This window comes from Stigmatopora nigra, chromosome 1 (assembly GCF_051989575.1).
Source record: "Stigmatopora nigra isolate UIUO_SnigA chromosome 1, RoL_Snig_1.1, whole genome shotgun sequence".
NCBI lineage: Eukaryota > Metazoa > Chordata > Actinopteri > Syngnathiformes > Syngnathidae > Stigmatopora > Stigmatopora nigra.
The window spans coordinates 20,971,407-20,992,645 of record NC_135508.1 but is presented as its reverse complement, the minus strand read 5'-3'; the positions used below and the strand labels follow the sequence as shown (position 1 = coordinate 20,992,645).

The window sequence follows — 21,239 nt, the reverse complement described above, 5'->3', positions numbered from 1 at the left end:
GGGAAGGATCACACACAGAACACACACACGATGACCAAAACCAAACACGGCAAGAGCACAACACTAGCGCACCAGGAGGAAGAACGACGCCACTCACAGAGCCTGTCCACGGAGGAGGAGAAGGGTGGAAGGTAAAGAAAGAAAGGAGGACACACACACCTAACACCGACCCCGCCCGTGAACCCCCCAGCCACCACCCTGCCCAATCCTATCTTACCTGGAATGACAGAAATAGTTTTCAATGCCCTCAACACCCTGAACGTTCGCAGAGCTGAGACATTGCCTAGGTTTACAAACTCTGTTATATACCTGCAGGATCAAACCACAGTTACAACAGCTGGTTATTTGGTGTACAAGTGATAGGCTTGATAGCAACACAACAGTAGTTCTACTTACGGGTGACTCATTTCACGAGTGTTCTGAGGAATTCCCTCAGTTTGAGTTGTTAATCTCAAGTTGCCGGCGAAAAAAAAAACATGTACTACAGTGTTCCCTCGGTTATCACGGTTAATGGGGACCGGGACCACCCGCGATAATAGTTGCGACCGCTAACTATGCTGGCAGCAAACTTTACAAAAAGCAGTATTTTGGCAATAAGCAATTATTCAAACAAACCTACGTTAAAAATAAAACATCACGCAAAGTAGTCGTTGGATGCTAAAAATATAAAGCCAAACGCCATAGAACCAGTTGTGATGTCATGGTCATTATATAAAAACCTTGTAGCGACACATTCAGGCAAAGCTTTATCCACTTGTGGAAAGCCAGGAGGTGTTAAAGAAGGTCTTCTGTGACTCATCACTCATTATGAGTGAGTGTTTTTGAGTCACCGGAACAGATTTGTGCCATTTTCATTCATTTAATGGACAGGGATCATTTGCAATGCGAGCGTTTTAGGTTTCAATTGCCGTTGTGCAATAAATAAAGACGTACAACAGCTTGCATAATGTGTCCCAGTCCAAAGAAGCACAAAATGCACAATCCACAAGACCTCAACACTCCAATTGACTTCCCCTACCCTGGCGATTCTAATAAACATTTCCACCTCTGAGCATTGTTTGTTTCCCAGTTCTTGAACGGGGACACACATAAATGTGCCTTTTGAAACTTTATCCTGATGCAGAAGATGGAGATAAAGTGAACATCGCCCCCAACAACTTCATTGAAAAAGATCACTAGGGATCAGTGTTACTCATTACAGTAAATACGTTTTTTTTCGTGTATTTTATGGCATATTACTTAAAATCAGTCCATTTATTTTGGGTATAGTGGTCAATTACATTTTAAAAGGGTTCTTACTGAGGAAAATAGAGAACTTAAAATTAAATTGAATGAAGATACAGCAGGGGGTAAAGAAGCTAATTTGGTGTCAATGTGACAGTACAGAGCATCATTCTGATTGGCCATTGGAATTGATATCTGCAATGCTAGTCAGCTGGGTCTAAATTTATGTGAAGCACACTCATTATGCCTCGAAGAAAGGACACTGCACTACGCGGTGGATGAAAGCCTCAGTTACCGAATGGTACAGTTTAACCTTCAACATATTCCTTCGAGGCATCACTTACATTGTTTTATTACTTAAAAACTAGTGGTCAGTAAGAATTCCTTTAAACTTGCACCTCAAACATTTGAAAATAAAGTTCTTATTGCATCAAGTATAAACACTACTCAACATTAAAAGTCATACACTTGAATTAAAAACAGGTTTTGCTTTGTTCGATAAGGCGCCAATGTTTAAATAAGTGAAAACCCTACAGTGAAAATGTGTCTGAAATTGGAATACTTTTATACGTGGACCGATTGAAATGATTCCTTGCAAGAAGAAGTGAGAGAAAAGTGCAGCGAGGAGTACACTTCCAAATCGTCGCAAAATGGCTGACGAGAAGTGTGTGAGTGGAGCGTCCTTCTGGTTTTAATGAATTGGGACAGCACTTGGCACAATGCTGTGATGTAACTCTCTTTAAATAGAATTCACACACGGTGCTGCCCCTGAAATGTGACACTCTGTATTGATAGTATAGAAACTATGTCAACAAAGGCATTTTGGCTCACTGCCTTCTTGGACAGGTAGGCTTCCTCACAGACATCTTAAACGTGAAAGTCAAGGTATGTTTCAATATCAATATAAATATATGTATATTGTCCATTAAAAATGAACTGGGGCAGCCCGGCGGGTCCGTCATTAGTGCGTCAGCCTCTACGGGTACGTTTCCCATCCCTGAGAAAGGTCTGTTATTAAAATTACTCAAAAGCAAAAAGTAAAGTGACTGACACAAATGGCCAACCACGTTGCTACTAATTGAGTGGCATGAATAGTTTGGGGCCCTGACAATTTCCATTATTTTCATAGTTAAATAATTGGGTGTTTAGATCAGCAACTTGATTTTGATATACCAAAAAACTGGTTGATAAAGTCAAATTTCAGGGTGAAACTATTGTTTAATGGACAAACAGAAGATGTATAATATAATACAAAACAATATTACACGGAAGCAAAAATTTGGCCACTCTAAACAGAAAAAAAGAAACTGTATTGGGTAGATGTTCCTTCTGCCAAATTAGCGCCATGTTTTTTATTATTACATTCTCCAGCCGATTATCTATTGCTAATTAGTTCCAAGTATTGAAATTGATTTTAAAAAAGACAACGGTAACTAAACCTAGTTTTAATTCTGATAATAAAAATTGCCAGAGTTATCCAAATCTTTTCACATCACTATAAGCAGCATGTCATAACTTTGTAGACGGCATCTTTTTATACACAGAAAACAATTAGTACTTTCAAGTTTGTAGTACTGAATGTTCGTAAAATAAACACCTTAACAATTATTAATATAGTAAAGTGCAAATTTAAATAAGTACCAATTTAGCAGTCAGTTTGTATTCATTAGACTAGATTAGAACATTATTTCATCCCATATTTGGGAAATTTCCTTGGTTGCAGTAGCAAGACAGACACAGAAGACATTGTAGACCTAGGTAAAAAAAACTGTATTCATGCAAGCTTTGTATTCTTAGGGATACTATTTTTCTTTTAAATCTAAATTTGTATAATGCTTTCTTTGCAACTATCAAGCCTACCATGTTCATAATGGCAATGACATTATGACTTGCCTTGTCCTTGCCAGTAAGCGTGGAATTGTTCAGATACGAGGTGAGCTGTAATTAGTCAAAATTCTAATTTTGCAAGTCATTTTAACATTCCAAACTCCCTCCTTAAAGTGGCATTTTAGGAAGAATTCAATTTGAGTTTGGCTTCCTGTATTGCTCCGCTAGCAATAAGCCTCGGTAAATATCAGCAAATATATATTTTTTTGGAAGCTTCTGTAATAAATTTGACTCATTAAAACACTACCTGTCCACTGTGATTAAAAATTTGGATCATGGGCATTTAAAATTAGATATGAATTATGATAAACACTCTCAATGGAAAAAAATACAGTGGTAAAATCACTTTGTTATATTGAAAGACATTGCAATCAGATTTCAAAGTAGCAGTATACTATTCTTGGGCGCCAAAAAATGAAAAAGCGCCAATTGCATCATGTTCTTTTAAAAGAACTCCTTGCAAAGTGGTAACAGAGAAGGAAAAATGTACTTACGCCATGGAGATGACCATAAAGTCCAGCCAGTTCCATGGGTCTCGGAGGAATGTAAACCCATCTATGCAGAACCCTCGTGCCGTGATTTTCACAAGCGACTCAAATGTATAAATTCCTGTGAAAGTGTACCTGAAAGAGACGAGGGCATCGACAGGGTTGCTTTACACCAAGCACGGCACATAATTAAATAAAAACAATCTAGCGAAGATGAACACAAGCAAGGTAGCATTTAACCTCAGGCACACGGAACAAGCATTATCTTATTGAGAGAGAAAAATGAAAGTATTACTTACTCGACTTGTTTTGACCACTCGGGAGGATCACTAAACGTCATGAATATACAGTTGGTCAAAATAGTACACATAATGATCATGCTGAAAAGAGTGAAGGGTAGGTTAAGGAGGAAAAAAACACTGCAATTGAAGAAAGCAAGGACAAACAGTACACATCTTATAAATCCTCATTATGATAAATGACTTTCTATTAATATGCTGTTAATTCAAGTTAACGATTATAAATTGAACTGAATAACTAATGTTATAAGACAATTTTTGACAAGGCATTTTTTTGAGGATGCTTGTACTATTAATACCTGATGATTATGGCACAACTATCATATAAAATGTTGGTTATTTCCTTCCCTTACCTAATGGGATCTGAAAAGATAAACAATAAGATAATGGAATTATACAAGCTATGTTCTTACTAATTCTTATTCTAAATATAGCACACACACTCTTAACCTTAACATGGTACAAATACAAGATCCACAAACAAAGCCTGAAAATAGCAACTCCTATGTGCACCTTAAAAGCGTATGTTATTCGGTCTAAACACATCACCATGATTGATATAGACAAGCAAGCAATCATTGCCTTTAAGACAGCTTTGAAAAGGATATGAATGTATCAAAATTTTAATAGCTAATTGCCTAACCGGATTAAAAGGACTTATGAAGTACAAGGCAGGTGTGGCACTGAAACGGAAGATTGTCTTCCCCCTATTTAGCACTATAAATGTCTGTGAAGAGAAGAAAAGAGGAGAAAAATACGTATTAGTAAACAGCACAGCACAGTTGGTTTGCTAAGGAACTTTTATGTGTGATGAAAATTCTGTTCAGCCAAAACAGGAATTCCATATATTTTTTAGCATGACTATTCTCATTTTGTCAAAAAATATGAAATATTGAACAATTTCTAAAAATAAAAAGGTAACTATGTAATTATGTTTCTATCTTTTCCTATATTCAATTCTGTAAAGTCAATTTGAGTTGTTTATGAAATGTATTTTCTCTGATGCTTAAATGTTCATACAAATACATATTAAATTTATTATTATTAATGATACAATCAAAATTTCGTGGACGAACATTTTTGTCCAAAATGTGACAGAATGTTTGTTTGTTAATTTCTTCTTGATATGGATGGCTTCAGTAATACCATAAATATAATATAATATATAATTATTGGGAAAATAAAAACGCAAATTCAGACCATTTCATTGCTTTTTTAAACATTTGCACCAGAAGTTGTTTTGGCCAGATCCCATTTTACTCAATTTCAGTTTTTGCCATACATTTTCATTTAAGTACATCCATAGCATGCACAAATGTGTGAATGTGTTAATGTTGACACTAATGTGCCTTGATATGCAAGACAAGTGTACAATTTTTTCGGTATATGCGGCAATAGAAATACATAAAATATGAGCAATTGCAAAAATGTGCAGTTTTCTGCCATTTTGTGCCAGTAAAACACATTGGAACAAAGACAAACGGCTAGCAGGATGGTTCTATTATTAGTATATGCAGCCGTCGTGATTGATCACGGAGTTGTTACTTTCCTATTGAATACACAAAATGATTGTGTGTGTGTGTGTTTGTGTCCCGTTTTGCTGCCTGCACTGGCTTTTTGAAAAACCCAAAGTTGGCGAACCTCCTCCGGTGGATAACCTCATAATTGTTTAAATAAAACATGGCTTAGGCCATGAAACTTTAATGAGACACTGCATTTGCACAAGTGATATGACCAAGAATGTTTTAACGCGGTCTCCCTCGCTACATTAAGCCCTCAGCAAAGTGTGTGTATGTGTCACATGACTCGTCATCTGTGCACTCGCAGTCAAAATCAGGCAGAGATCCACAAAGCTAAAAGCAGCGTCAACGTCTCAAGGTAGAATATGGAAGGGTCACGTTGTAATCACGTCAACTTGGTTGCTAAATCTTTGACTTAAACGGCATGAGATAGCTAGAAATGGTTCCTAACTAGTGCACTAATACATAATGCAATCACATGGTCAGAAATTGGGCCCTATCACCATTGGGTTTTTAAGAGTAGTACTTATTTTGAATTTTTAACTCATTAACTGCAAATGAAAGCGAGAGGGTTGCCAACCGTCTACAAAAAACATAATCATCCCATAAGCATGAGCAATACTGTGTCTATTGAGCTTAGATGGGCCGTAATTCTCCCTGTATAATCATGAAACTCGAAAATAGTGTCCGAATTGTACAATGAACGAATAGGGTGGTTTTTAAGAATATGACGAAAAACGTATTTCCCGCCTCTCCTGCTTTGTAACCAATAAGCAGGCAAGAACACTTACATGCAGTAATGCCTTGACATACAAGTGCCCCAACATAAGAGCAATTGGAGTAAAATTTCGAGCAAATATTTACCTTGAGATAAGAGACACATTTTGATATACGAGCGTACAGCCGACGCGAGAGGCTACTGTCAAAACAAAATTAGAATGAAGTTTAGTGTAACGTTAGAGTGAATGTGTCTGTATCGTAATCCAAGTTCATTTCAATTTTGTTTATGTTCTGTTACGAACCTATTGCCGGGTAAAAAGTCTCTTTCTCACCTTCACAAAATCTGTCTAATTTTAATACCATTAAACATTATAACCACTAGTTATTTGTTACTCGGTTAATAGATGCAGAATTAGAACAAATAAAAATATTTTTCCATTACAATATCTTATTTTTTGGTGTTCTTCAGAGGGTTGGATCGAATTAATTTGTTTTTAGTTCATTTCTATGGCAAATGTTGATTTGAGATACGAGTGAATCGACATATGAACTCACTCCCGGAATGGATTAAGCTTGTATCTCAAGGTACCACTATATACATATAGTATGAGAAAATGAAATCTTCCTCATTTCATTGGTGGAGGTACACTAAATTGTCATGAAGATAACGATAGACAACATAGCAGCCAAAAAATGAAATGCGTAACTAAATGCTGTCTCATACATTGGAATCCACCCCACAATTAAAGTGTGTCACTTGCTGTTCTCATGGCATTTGTTGTTTAATACAAACACACATGTTGAGTGCATATGCATGCCGCTCTCAGGCACACACACACACACAGAGCTGACATGCATGTATCGACCCCCCGCCCCCCCACACACACTCTGTATCCCATGACTAAAGTGCTGCAAAGCTGCTGAAAATTTCATAACAGGGCGAGTGAGTGAAGCGGGCAGGCAGGCGGGCAGGCAGGCGGGCAGGCAGGCGGGCAGACGGCAACGGTGGCGACGGCAGCAGGCCAAGGAGAAACACAGCAACGGCAGCCAGCCAGAAATGAGGAGAGGCGAGGAAGGGGGATGGGAGCAGTGAAGAAGAGGCGGCCGCCATTAAGCATGACTGCATCATCTGCAAGAGGGGAAATATTCCACCAGACTTCCTCCCTCGTCCACATCAATCGAAAAGCTGCCTTTTGGACACTCCGACCAATATTAAAAAGGAAGAAATGTCTGCGCCACCCTCAGAAAAACGTAAGGACTAGTTTGTCAACCCGTGCTGCAAAAACAAATAAAGTTCTAAAGGGAGACAAAATTTAGCGTGGTAATAATTGTCCCTAATAGCAAAACCCAACTTAATAAAATCAAATTAAGAGTGGAATTTTGGACCCGATGAGCTTACTTAAACTCTAACCTGCATTTGAAGTGAATTATATTCCGATGGCAGATTTTAATGTAAAATTACCCCCAAATTTGATATTTTTGTATAGGCGCTCAGAGCATTTTTAATGTCCTAAATGTGCTCCAAGAGTAAATTGCGTGGAAGCAGTATGGCAAGATAATTGGAGAACAGGCAAAAACATGCCGGGTTTAATGCATTGTAAAAGTGACATGTTATCATCCCTGACCGTTTTGCTGATTGGTTGCAATTGCCTCCTTAGGATTTACTTTTAAAGGCTGTTTGTATGTTTTTAAAAGTGGGGTTAGTCAAAGGCTGACCCAACCAGTTATTTGTTCTTGGACAGTGGTTCCTAACATGGGTTCAATGAGTCGGTCTCAGGGATTTGGTGGACCCTCTGCCACGGAGGTCAATCGACACATCCACTCATCATGTCAATACAAGATAACATGCCCCGCTTGACCATCACTGGTTGCAGATGATCATGTGACATTGGTTGGCCAATCAGTGCTACGAGGGATTTAGATTTCTTGAATTTGCACCAACAAAAAAAAAAAATCACATTTTATTTTAAACTAAAGTAGGGTATGGTGAATGCACATATGAAACTAATGTGAGCCGGTGGCTCCAGGTTAAAAACCACCGGTTTAGGGGCTTATTCCTTTTCTTTTCTTTTTTTTAAACCCAGAACCATGTGCCTTCAAATAGTTGTTTTATTTTCATTTTGTTAAAATCAAGATAAAAAAATCGGCCTTCTGTTTTAAATGGACTTGGCTTATTATTGGCAGATGTTTTAGAATCAATAATACTTTTTTCATGACTATAAACAGATGCCATGAGAACACATTTTATTTGAACAAGTGAAATATAGAATGAGTTGGTAAGAAAAGGATTTGGCAAGTTTATTCAATCCATTGATTTAAAAATTCAACTCCTCGTTTAAATCTACTAATAGTTATTGTGTTATTTGACTGATGGCCAATCGCCTAAACCATCATCCAATCAAACTAATTAGCGCATTCAGTGGCAACTCCATTCTGATTTGTCTATTTAAGAAAAAAAAGCAAAGGCTTCATTGAGCTCCTGTTTCGGGGATTTTAACTGCTGCATTAGGACGGATAGTTAGTTTCACGTCCGCCATTTAATCTGCCCGTAAATTGACTTGCTCTGGCTGCACCATCCTTATTCTGTCAGCCTGCTGGGGAAAAAAAAAACCTCATGACCTGATCTGACGTCAAAGCAGCGCCGCCAAGGCAGACGTGATCCAGGCTCGTGATTAGAATGTTTGAGGCAGGCCCAGATAATGAAGAACAAAGAAAGAGCAGCTAGCTTAGCCTGCTATCATTGTCCTTCCTGCCTTACATAACTCGCCACGCCACGAAATATAAGGAGAAAGACGCCCGTAAAGCATCCTTTGGTGTGGCTGATCCTGAGTAGGCGTGGCCATGTTTCAATGCTTTAAAGTTTTGTAATATTGCCATCAGAGGCTATTGTTTGAGAAATAAGAGATAAGCATGATTGGAGACCAAGTTATTTTTTGTGTGAAATATGATTGATAACCATTATATTAAGCTCTAATGCTGCATATTTTGTTCCTCTTGGGAATCAGCGGCAAAAAAGTATCGATTTCAGGGAGAACAAGCCTGAATACGGCGGTAGTTAAACTCTCAATAAATCAATTATACATTGTGCAAGTTTGACTGAAGTGCTTATTTCCACTTTGGAATGAAAAGTTAGTTCTCAAAATCTTACGGTTCTTCTTTCAAATCCCTCAACATGAATATGTTGACTGTACTAATGGAATTTGATTACTAGTAGTTAAAAAGAAAAAAAAACATGACCACTAGCCAATGATCCTTACCCATCATTTGGGTTAATTGTGGTTCTTTGTTGGAGTAACCTGTCAAATAATTATTTTGCCAGGTAGAAACATCCCCTTTTTCATAATTTAGGAAAGATAATTAAGCACAAATGAAAAAGAGAGTGTGCAAAAGGGAAAACACCAAGTCAAGCCTCATTTCATTGCTATGACTTGCCCTGATATAATCGCAATGGGTGACAGCCAGACACGTCCACAAGTCAATAGCGTGACATCAGTGCAAGGTGCACGTGACAAAGACAATACAAAAGGATAACAATGAGGGACATGCAGCTGCTTTGGGTTCTTTTTTTACAAGCTTTGTTCGACTTGAGGGTAATTTTGCATCCCTGCTCTTATCACACGTGTCATGTTCTGTCTACCCTTTGTTTCTGTGTAAACCATAAACCTAAAACTGCCTAAGTGATATGTTTGACAAAGTCACTGTGAAAAACATGATTTTCATAGGTTTCATGAAAACATTTTTACAAAAAAGATCATGCCCCTTGAGCCCAGTGCGACAATAAAAACTGGAAAAATGACAATTCTACTCACTTTCTGAGAGTTCAGGTAGTACGGGTCCAAATCATCCAATGGTACCGCCACCATTCCCTTAGGGATGTCCCCATAGATGTAGGGGAGGCTCTTGCCAGCCTCCAGGTCGCTATTGGGCTTGGGTTTGTTCTCATCGTCGTCATCACGATAACTACTGTCCTGCTTGGGCGGCTTCTCGTTCTTCTGCTGGTCGATGCGCTGCTCGAGGGCCGCCAAAGATTCCACATTAAACCTCCTAAAGCTGTCAGGTCCTGGCGGTGCGAGAAGGGGTGCGGCCATGTTTTCATCCTGCAGCTACCTAGTCTTTAGCTTGTGACCATCCAAGTTAGCAGATCTGGGGGAAGAGGGAATAGAGGGCAGGTTAGTTTTAACTTCCCTTCTGTTCTTCTGCAAACATGTCAAGATAACCAAAAGACAACCATCTCACTGTAGTTACATATTGACCAGATTGTTTTTTTCCTCCCAGGAATTAAACCTCTCATAAGTTGTTCATTGTATACTCATTGAAGGTGCTAGTATATAACCACAATTCCAATGAAGTTGGGAAATGGTGTTAAACGATTAAGAAATAATTTGGAGACAACATTGATTTGCAAATCAGGTTCAACCAATTGTGTATCTTAATACACTACAGTTAGCAAGTGGCCAAACTAACTGGTTTTCGCAAATAATCCTTAACCTAGAATTCTATGACATCAACACCATCCAAAACAGCTGGTACAAATGACAGAGAAAATGGAGGAACTCTCATCAAACATCTTATTGGAAGATCCCACAGTTTCATCACTGAAATACTTGAAGTGCAATTTTCATTCACACTTCAACCTATTACCAAAAGGTTGAGAGAAATCACTTCATGTAGCTGGCAAGAAAAAACACAGACACCGAATGCCTGTGACCTTGGATCGATCCCCCAGTTGGCACTGCATCAAAAACGCACATCCAAGTGTTAAGGATGTCACCAAACGGACTGAGGAATAACCAATGTCAATAAATAAAGCACACCCACAAACGCAGCTGGCTTCCCTGGGTAAAATGCAACGTGGCAAAGTATGTTGTGGTGTGACGGGTGCACATTTCAAATTGTTTTCTGAACTTGTGGACATCGTGCCTTCTGGGTCAAAGAGGAAAACAACCAACCGGTCTGTTATGGATGCAAAGTTCTCAATCAGGCATCTGCTGGTTGGTTGGTAGATGCCAATGGTGGGTTTAAAGTAACACTATCACAGTGATAATTTTACAATTGGCACACTGCGAGTCCCAGGGATTCGCTTGTCTGAAAACCGTGCGTCCCAGGAAACTTGTCACGAGTCCCAACATACTACGGATGCAAATAAAACATAAACAACGATATATAAACATTCAGATTTAATTTATTTATTATATGGTTTAGGGTTAGGGTTTATTTATCATTGTACTAGTCTTTCAGCTCGTAGATCCTCCTCTCTTTGCAGCCAAAAGTCTTTTGAAATGTGCGTATTTTTCCTTGCTTCCCCCGTTTTGCTTCATGATCATCGATCGAATCTTCTGCAGTTCTTTTCTTACTAGTTGTATTTTTAACTGCGAAATAACTATCCAGACTGTTTTGCTTTTTCTGAAACATTTTTTATCTTTCTTACACTATTACGAAACTCTTGCTATCGCTTTCTCTCCTTCGTCTGCTAGTGTCTGCTAGTCTCGCGAGAATTATTTCGCAAAGATTATGTGGAATAAATTGGTTTGCTATCGGATATATGTGTTTTGGTTTTTTTTTTGATAAAAATTTCTTTGCGTCCGAAAAAAGCACATTACTTGAAATTGTGCGTCTGGAAGAAAAGCTGTGCGTATCAGACGCAGGACGCAGAGGTAACGAGAACACTGCTATCATTTCAGGTGCTACTTTCAAATAGTTAAAAATGAATATGTCCTTGAAATAAAAGTGACCCAAAAGAATAACAGATACAGATTTTTTTTTTGGTCACATTTAGATAATTTTGACTTTTTGTAAAATAATTCCAGTTGTTTCCCTTCACTAATTTTTACACACTGCATGAAACAGAGATACGTTGCAGCTCCTCGTATTGAAATGCAAATTGTTTGTATCTTACTGACTGAGAAACAATTACAAAAAATAAAAAATGCTTTACCCCAGCTGAGTGGATTATTTATCATTTGTTAGCAAAAATTGTTAGCAAAAATTAAAAATATATATTATTAGTGTGTGCATATTGATGAGAAATCTCATGGCAACAACTCAAATTTTGGGGGAAAGAGTTGAAAGACAAACAATGGTTTCAGAATTAAACTTTTTCCCACTTTTCTGACTTAATCACAAATGAGTCTGAAATAGGTTCAGTAACAACCCATCATCTAAACCTTAAAACCCAATTGGGAAGGGACCACAGAAAGAGGCACAAATTGGCTGCAATGAATGCTGAGGGTGCTTAAGCCTATTAATAAAATATAATATCTAATGTAAGCACAATAATTGCACAGAATATTGACTTTCACATTAAGCTCTCTGACTTTAATAGAAGTAAATTAAATGTCAGTAATTTACGCATTAGTATTATAATGATGGATTTACAGAAATGAGTTGAGTTGGTATTGCTACTGATAAATGATAGTATGTAATGCGTTATCCTCCATTTTAAAAGAATAAATTGTGTTGTTTTTTTGCGAGGACCTAAATAGAGTGGGAAGAACCCGGTATAGGTCTGAAATTCCAAAGTCAACCATTTTTTCTTCATTTTAAACAGTTTTCTTTTCAATCTGTATAACGAACGTTTGTTAAAATTGCAAATATGTACAAATTGGTATTTTTGGAAGAGTTGCAAAGTGCATATGCAGTCAAAAAGTGAAAGGGGAGTATTCCGGGTCTACATTAATGTGTAACTTTAGTGTACTTTTGAAAATGGTTGTACAAGACAAACATGGTTCTATCATGCGGAATTATTAAGTAGAGTCACTGAGTTCTGAATTTTTTTTCCATAGACCAAGAAAATAAAGTGTCATAATGAAAACACGACAAATCCATTTGACCAACTTGTTCGCAACGTATAAATTGTCCCAGGTCTTGTCCTTTTGATGACAACGAATGCCTGTTTTTAAGAAATGAACGATCCATTTTGAACAAGCGACGTTCTTTTACAGCTACGACTTTGGGCGGAATTGTGATTGTGTAACAGTGTTTTTTTTACTTTTTTTCTGGCCAATATTATGATTTTTATTCGACTTCTAATTACGCTTAGTGTAAATGTCATATATTTCAGGACATGGAATCGCATCCTAACATCAAAAAATTATAAGCGATGACTAAATGCACGGCAACTTAAGAGCTTTTATTTTAGGTTTTTATACAGAATGAGCTATTAAAATACAAAATGAAAATATTTCCCCTTAAAAGGGGAATAGGAGCTGGTTTTTGGCCGTAAAGAAGACACAGGGCTAGTTTGTGAAAAAAAAAAACGTATGATGTGGAGGATGATTAAAATGCGCCTCCAGCCACCACTGCCTTTTTTAAATCCATAATTCATACACAAATGGTGATTTTTGACCACACGATTGGGTGTCTATAATCACATTGGGAAGGGAGTGCGAGCTCTCGATTTTATGTTGGGGTGCACAGCTGTCAGCCATCTTGGGTGTGGCGACCAGATGATGGAAACTAGTTCTCGAAAACTATATTGCCATTATTATTAGTAATACTTTATATTTTGTTGTGTTTGCACAATATATGCAAGTAAAAATATTTTTCACTGTATTTCATGCTCACGTTGATACAATTAGTTAAGGAGTAAGACAATAAATGTCAAGCAAGCTGTAGATCAGGGCCTTAAAGACTTCATGAGTTTAATATGTATTAAACATTTAGATTACAATGACAGATGACGATTATCTGAATTACAAACCTAGACAAACTAGGGCAGCGTTGTGTGATTGATTGTTAAGGAGCAGATTTAAGGATAAAGTGCCACTTTAAAGGATAATTAATATCCAATGAGAGGCTTTCTAAAGGATGTAGACTGTGTCTCATCTCAGCTTTCTAATTCAGATGGTGCCCTGTATCATTTTAATTTTTTTAAAGGCTGCTCTTAAATGGCTTCTTGCCTCTAGAAAAGCCTTTTAGTCCGAGCATGATGGTTACATGACAAGTCGTCAAGCTTCAGGAAATTTCAGGGTCAATTCTGCACGTGCGATTTTTGACGGTTTCCCAACAGCCTTTTTACGAACATGATGAACGTGAGAAGCTCCCTCTCACCTTATCCAAAGGCGTCTGAGTTTTAACTCATCGTCTGCCGCAAGACGTTGAACCCATTTCGCCCGGGAGAGCTGGCAGCGAACGATGGCTGCCAGGCTCCCAGTCCAAATGGATTCCCACCTTACGCAAAAAGCATCTGTTTTTAACTCATTTACTATCCATCCACCAAGATGCTTGGCTGCCGGCCTCTCCCAGTGGAAGTGGCGTGCCGTCAATAGCACCGAAAGACCAGCATCCACCATCGGTCCTCCCAGTTAAAACAAATTGGACACCTACCCATGTCCGTGGCGGCCAATACGTTAAAATGGACGCCGGAAAGCCAACCCACAGTACCTTCTGCTGCTCTACTGACATACACACACATGCTTGCATGCATCAAATCATAAACCTATCAGAATCCAAGACAGCCAGGCAGGCCCTCGACGGCATATGGAGGAAAAAATAAAGCATTATTTGATCTCACGCTCCAACAAAAGCCCACAACTGGCTTACTCGGGACGTTGGATGCGACGGTGACGACACCAAGGTGCAGATTTGTGCAAGATTGGAGCATACAGTGCGCAAAAGAAGCGACACATTGACCGAGGCAAGCTGATGCTGCAATGGGTGGCAACCAAAAATCTTTAGCAATCGTCATATGCAGCGAGCCCACCAATAACGACATGCAATGATAGACGTTTAAGATTTTTATGTGCGTTTCAGGGTGTGCACCACCGCACCCGTGGAGCAGACGTGTTTCGAAATAAGACCAAAAGATATGAGACAATGACAGCCGCATGAAGGTGAAAGCAACACACACACGCGCATTCTGTCATTCAAGGTAGAAACCGTCCCGCTAGGTGGCAATCCTTTTAAAATATATATATATATTTTTTTTTCTTCAAAACTGGATACAAGTAACCCACAATGTGGAAAATGTCTTCATTTTTTTTTTTAAAGATGGAGCCGTCTCTTTTTTTTTGCTGTATCCTATGCGCGCGTTGCTTTTGTGGTGAATGCCCATTTTTTTCAGCGTTTGACATATTTAACGCGTCTGGGGGGTAAATGGGCTCTGCGACATTCAAGCAAGTCGGCCCCACCAAAAATAAATATAAATAGAAGATAATAATTAAATCAAGGAATCAGTTGCTTTCGCCTTAACGTACAGAGTCGGACACAATGTGAAGGAAGGTGCGCTTACCTCGGAAGCGTCACAGGCGAAACGTGGAGCCTTTACGGGACTTGCAGAGGCGCTAAGGGTCTGGGAGAAACTGCGCTTGTCGCCATATTGCTGCTGCTGCCGTCTCCCCCCACCACCACTACCACCACCCATCTACACCAGCACCTCCAGCTCCAGCAGTTAGCGGCCCTCCTCAGAGCGAGAGACTTCCCTGCATAATTGATGACTCTCGGCACAATGTGAGGGAGTGTCGCTCCAATCCTAAAGGTCATTCATCCCCCCCACGCCCACCTCCAGCCCGACGCCAGTGCGCCACCACAGGGGAGTGGACGCCCAATGGTGCACATACACAGAAACACGCACAAAAAAACTAAAACGCACAAACCCCAATCGTATATCTCTTGCGCGTGTATGTGAGAGTGAGCGTGAGAGAAAGTGCGTGAGAGAGGAAGAGAGAGAGCGAGAGACCGAGAGAGATACAGATAGAGAGATAGAGTGATAGAGTTCAATGTAGGAATGTTGGTAGCTTGGCACTCGGGGTACCGTCTTGGCCCGAATATAAGACGACTGTCGTTTTTTTCCAGGTCTCAAGTTTGAATAAAAACTTTTAGAGCACCACATTCCTATCGCGGGGCACAAGGAGCCTGTCAACCATTGACACTCGATTTACAATCTCCAATCAGCCTACCATGCATTTTTTAGAATGTGGGAGGAAACCGTAATACCCGGAGAAAACCCACGCAGGCCCGGGAGAACATGCAAACTCTAAACTTGTTTTTCCTGGCAAAACAATCATGCAGCTTCCAGCCCATGTGCCAATAGAGAATATTAAGTGGTATTTCGTTTCAGCGGCCTACTTGAATGTTCACATGAATTTACATGTTGCAGTGAACCGTTATTTGTACAAACCTGAATAAAGTGTTTTCAAAGTATGTCCTGTCCGCCTGTTTGTATGTTTTTCCCCTGCTGTTGTTTTTTTGTGTTCATGATTGTCATCAAATCCTGTGTGCGTAGTTAAACCCTGTGTTGTGGTATGTCCTTGTGGGGGTATTGTTTTCTGTTTGTTGTAACGTTAGCCTATTCATCAGCGTACACCTTCCCTATTAAGTTTTCATTTTGATTGATTTTGTCCAAGGTTTCATGGTTTGTATGATTAGTTTTCTTCATTAAAATCCTAATTTGTGAACCTATACTTACCTCTCGTTTTCCTGCTTCTTGGTCCTGGGTTCCACTCTGCTCCGCAGTCAAAGGCGATTATGACAAAATACTCTCACAACGATGTACAAAAACATGGGGTTTAAGTACACAGACCATGGTTGGTGGCAATCAAAAACACCTGTGTCACAAAAGGGAAAGGGACAAAGCAGGTGGAACTCATAAAATCAAGGAGAGAGGGAGGACACACAAGGAAAACTCGCCCAATCACCAAGCCCAACAAAACATGACAGGAAGAATCAAGTCAAATGGACTTACACTGTTATGATGAGAAAATGAAGAGTTCCAAGCAAGTACTCGGCCTCCTATACAAGACATTTGCATGATTTAACATCAAAATTATATTGATTCTAAGGCAATAAATTACTTACTCAATGAGGTGAAAATGTTGCGTTTGACGTGGCACAATTCACCTGGACAACAATTCATCCAAGTTAAAGTTTAAGAGCATGGCAGTCAATAACAAAATTAAAAAAGTGATCAGGATAAAAATCTGAGTAAGCCTAAGGACGTCCAAATTATTTGAACTAGGGGGAAGAGTCCGGTATGTTTGCATCAGTGGCAACAAATTAGTCGTGATATGTATCTGGAAAAATGGAATTAAAAGAAGAGATCGGGCAAAGTGTCTGCTTTCTTTTTTTTTATTTAACATGAACCACATCCAATGACAGTGTTAAAGCATTTTGTTGTTTTCAAGACAGCTTTAGAGAAATCACACTATTGATCGAACCGCTGCTTGCAGCTCTACGATGCATAGTGAAGAGAGAAGTCAAAGTTGAGGTATTTATATACACATTTTGGGCCTTTGGCTTCCTAATGACACCAAAAAGCATGTTAACACTATTCTGTGCTTAGAGTTATTTTTGGAGATGTGGAATGAATGGTAATGAAGACGATCCCTTCTACAACATCAATTTATGAGCCCCCCCAGACACTGGAGAAGGACTTGCACATCCCAATAGAATAGCACCGAAGAAGGCCGACGTTAAATTATAAAACTTTATTAAAATGTGTAAGAGTTACAGTAACAGATGAATTGTCAAAAAGTGGCTCAAAATGTGTGTTGGTCACACGAAGAAAAAGAGCAACAGAAACCCTACAAGATGCTGAAGAAGAAATCCCATAGTCGGATGAAAAAGGGTGAAAGTACAGTGGAGGCGACATACAAAATAAAAAGTCTAAAAATGTTATGATTATAAAAACAAAATCACCATAAAAGCCAATCATTCACACATACACACACAACAAACCGAATTGGGGAAAGTGCATGGTCTTCCTGCCAGAATTGCCTGGTGTTATTTTTCTTCTTTTTTTTTTTTTGCAAATGAAAGCAAAAAAATGCTGTCATCAAGTATGAAAGATCAGTCATATCTCAACTATTGTCATGTACACAAATCACACCGGTGTGAATAGTATTTCAGCTAAAATACAGAATAAACATTGACCTCCTTACCCTCATTAATTCCCTACAATGATGTTAATTCATCTATTTCTACTTTGTTTTTCAGTGTTAGACATTCAGGAAGCGTTGGACTATTTGACCACAGCTTGAGAGAGAGAGAGAACTGTGCAATATAGTTCCTACAATGACTGGAGGAGCTTCAAATTAAAAGTTCCATAGGCTTTTTAATAAGGCAAAAGTTGTGTCCTCACTCATTGATATCTAAATGAACTCATTCCATCCCCTAACATTGGAGCTTTACTGTGAAAAGGCACAGCCCTGCCTTGTAACAATTTACTATTTGTTCAACCAGGGCGTCGACCCTAATGAGGCAGAATTCACACGATTAAATGGTCAGAATGCAATGGAACCGTGTGCCTGAAAAGACCAGGTCAGGTGCTCTTTGGGAGCAGTCATTGCCAAATGATTGGCTGCCATTGACGGCGTTCTAAAACTCATCAAGAAAAACCATGCAATTTTTAGGTCTCTCCACTTTACGTGCATTTTCACCGTCCTTAATAAAGTGATCCTTTCTTTTTTGTAAAACGGCCAAGACAGGAATATACTCGATTTGTACAAAGGGGGGGGGGGGGGGGGGGGGTTGTGATGACTTCATGACCATGGGAAGGAAAGCTATGGCTCCAACAGTTGTAACCTGTTGAGAAATGGTGCTTCAGAGCGCACCAGGTTAAGCGTGAGCCTTGGGGGTCCACACTTACACGGATATTTGATTTAAAAATGACAAATACACATCCACAACACAGCCATCAAGTGTCAAATTAAGTCAATCTATTGTTAGCTGCCTATTTCCTCAAAATTTGCCTGTGAGAAAGCCCTTTTGAGTTCACAAGATTGTGACGCACCAGTGCAGCAAATTTGCATAATTCCTTCCACCATGACCTGGAAATTCTGTTGGTCTGAGATCCAGTTTTGTTTTGTTTTTCAAGCCATGGTCAGAAACCAGTCACTGGACTACATGGAAGCACAATCAGTCCATCATGCCAAAGCCAATAAGTCAGAAGAGGTGCAGTGATAACACAGGTAAAGTGCTGCTTCTACCAGTGAAAACACACCATTTTTTAACTATCTTTTCACCAGGGCTCACATTTTTCAGTGGAGAAAAAAAGGAGCCGCTCGCCATGCTAAGAAAACGGGATGGCAACTGTGACTCACTTTAATTAGACATGACTTTACCTGAAAATAGGAATCACTATGGCGAAAATAGGGCAAGTGTTAAGTCATTCATCAGGCTCGAGTTATTATTGATGTGTATATTGACAAAGGAATGTCACTGGCAGGTTATTTAGATGCCTGGAAACGGATTAAAATAGGAGATTTTAAAGACAAAGATATGTTTGTTTGACGGAAGGTGGATATTTTTTTGCTGATTATCCGTGTGGGTGTGGACGTGAATTTAAACGTGCAGCTAGCTGTCCTTTTTGTGCAAGGATTGTGCGGGTATCCCAACAAATTGTGCTGACAAATAAAAAACCCTGCTCAATATTATGTCTGCAAATGCAAGCTAGCTACAGCAGAAGATTAGGCAGGTTTTTTTTGTTTTGTTTTTCACGATAGGACATTATAAAGAATAACGGTCACCGATCAATTAGCTCTCATCTTAACTGTCCTGCCTGTCATTCAAGTGCATTTTCAGGACGGACATTTTCTAACATGTGCTGCGTTTGTGTGCGTGACGACGCCGGTTGGCAACACGCGTTAATACTGAAGCGGGCCTCAAGCCTCTTTGACGTCATAGCGAATATGGAAGTCACCTTTTGGGGAGACGGGAAGTGGACAGGTGCCAGGACTTACTTAAAGTGCAATGGAAGGAGGAAAGTTCCGCCTCTTCTCAGTAGTTCTAGTCGGTGTGCCCTGCTACTGAGAAGCGAAGGTCCTTCTTAAAAAGGTGTCGTCGGGGCGGCGGGTGGTACAAATGTTAAAAAAAAAACATTTGCATGATTTGTTGGCATGGAAAGGAATGAACGGAGTGAAAAGTTCCAAATGATGAGTATGAAAATCTGCTCAACAAGAGAAGGAAGCCCGCTTTGATTGCTCGTAACGTTTCTTCTCTCTCACATCACATGTTGTAGGCCACGTAGATGGGGTCTAACTGGTCAGCTAGAAAGGAGTCGCGCAGGTGCATCCGCTGCTTTTCCCCCCGGGAGTTGATGGGGATCACGCCAGGGTCTACGATGACCACCACGCCAACGATAAGGTGGTGCTCCTCCAGAACCACATTGGTGACCAGGGGTACCAAGTCCAGAGCCTCCTGCTCAGAGCCGCTCAACTCGGCCACCACCACCAGAAGGTTGGTCCACGTGAACACGGCACTGAGGGGAACCCAAGCAACTCTGAGGCCACCGAGTCGGACTTTCGTAGCGGTTTGCACGTGGGCTCAAATGAACCGTTTAAACATGTCGAGAATGAAATCAACTCACCTCTCTGCGATGCTGCGGTGAGTTCGAGACACGGACGTCTCAATGTCGATGGGGTGGTAACGTAAGCCCCTGAGCTCTAGCGTCTCGTCCAGGGAGCCAACTACAAATAAGGCATCGTGGCGATCTGCAGTAGCACGAAAATAAGACAGTTAGCTGCACGGTGTATGGCTTAACATATAAAAAACAACAGCAAGAAAGCAGCTTACCTCCGCTAGCATCCAGGAGCTCGGTTCTCTTGATGAAACCCAGATAGCCTGTTCTGGCCCACAGTGTGTTTGGATCCCCAAAGCTGAGTCGGGTGTTGAAGTGGTCCGCCTGCAAGCTCTCTTCCCCATAGATGGTGTAGTAGCCACTTGCGCTGTGGGCACTGTTTACCCAGATCTACACGCACAAATGGTATTTGTTTGGTTCACAAAGTCAACCAGATCTTTTTGTCAGACAAAGAATTTCATGACACCCGCCCGCAAAAAAATCATGTTTATCCCGAATCAAGACATCCTGTTTTCAGTGATTTAAACTGGACCCAAAATAAAAGGATAACAAAAATCCTTTTCACAGAACGATAAAAGATCCTTTTAAGTTGGGTAAAATTGCCATTTTTTTTAAATGACCTAATACCTAGTCAAAAATGAGTATTTCATTGCCATCTAATATGCAATGTCAATTAGAATTTTTGGTGAAATAATCTTTAGGTTGTTCACTTACCTCACCAAGATGAGAGTCTCCAAGCGGTCCTCGCGTCTCTGGGTTAACAATAATAACTCGCATCCCAGGAAGAATCTGAAAACACAAAACATTG

The 21,239-nt window shown here is 39.7% G+C and overlaps 2 protein-coding genes across 9 annotated transcripts in view; both read right to left on the bottom strand.

Annotated features, from left to right (window-relative positions):
* Nucleotides 1–16,635, bottom strand: part of scn8aa (sodium channel, voltage gated, type VIII, alpha subunit a) — a 45,327-nt gene extending 28,692 nt beyond the window's left edge. For 2 of the 5 annotated variants that reach the window (XM_077725297.1, XM_077725313.1), the window contains exons 1-6: nucleotides 15,368–15,496; nucleotides 9,948–10,281; nucleotides 4,508–4,625; nucleotides 3,899–3,989; nucleotides 3,606–3,734; nucleotides 218–309 (exon numbers count right to left, since the gene is read on the bottom strand). In XM_077725297.1, coding sequence (XP_077581423.1) covers nucleotides 218–309; nucleotides 3,606–3,734; nucleotides 3,899–3,989; nucleotides 4,508–4,625; nucleotides 9,948–10,226 — 709 coding nt within the window. In that variant the 5' untranslated portion in view covers nucleotides 10,227–10,281; nucleotides 15,368–15,496. Of the gene's footprint in view, nucleotides 1–217; nucleotides 310–3,605; nucleotides 3,735–3,898; nucleotides 3,990–4,507; nucleotides 4,626–9,947; nucleotides 10,282–15,367; nucleotides 15,497–16,543 lie in introns of those variants that run through there. The other 3 variants (XM_077725279.1, XM_077725307.1, XM_077725287.1) reach the window with 2 other exon arrangements.
* Nucleotides 16,636–17,546: 911 nt separating this feature from the next.
* dip2ba (disco-interacting protein 2 homolog Ba) overlaps nucleotides 17,547–21,239 on the bottom strand; it is a 29,985-nt gene continuing 26,292 nt past the window's right edge. For all 4 annotated transcript variants that reach the window (XM_077715489.1, XM_077715482.1, XM_077715495.1 and 1 more), the window contains 4 exons: nucleotides 21,146–21,220; nucleotides 20,647–20,821; nucleotides 20,441–20,564; nucleotides 17,547–20,332 (listed from right to left, as the gene is read on the bottom strand). In XM_077715489.1, the coding sequence (XP_077571615.1) occupies nucleotides 20,080–20,332; nucleotides 20,441–20,564; nucleotides 20,647–20,821; nucleotides 21,146–21,220 (627 nt within the window). In that variant the 3' untranslated portion in view covers nucleotides 17,547–20,079. The remainder of the gene's footprint in view (nucleotides 20,333–20,440; nucleotides 20,565–20,646; nucleotides 20,822–21,145; nucleotides 21,221–21,239) is intronic.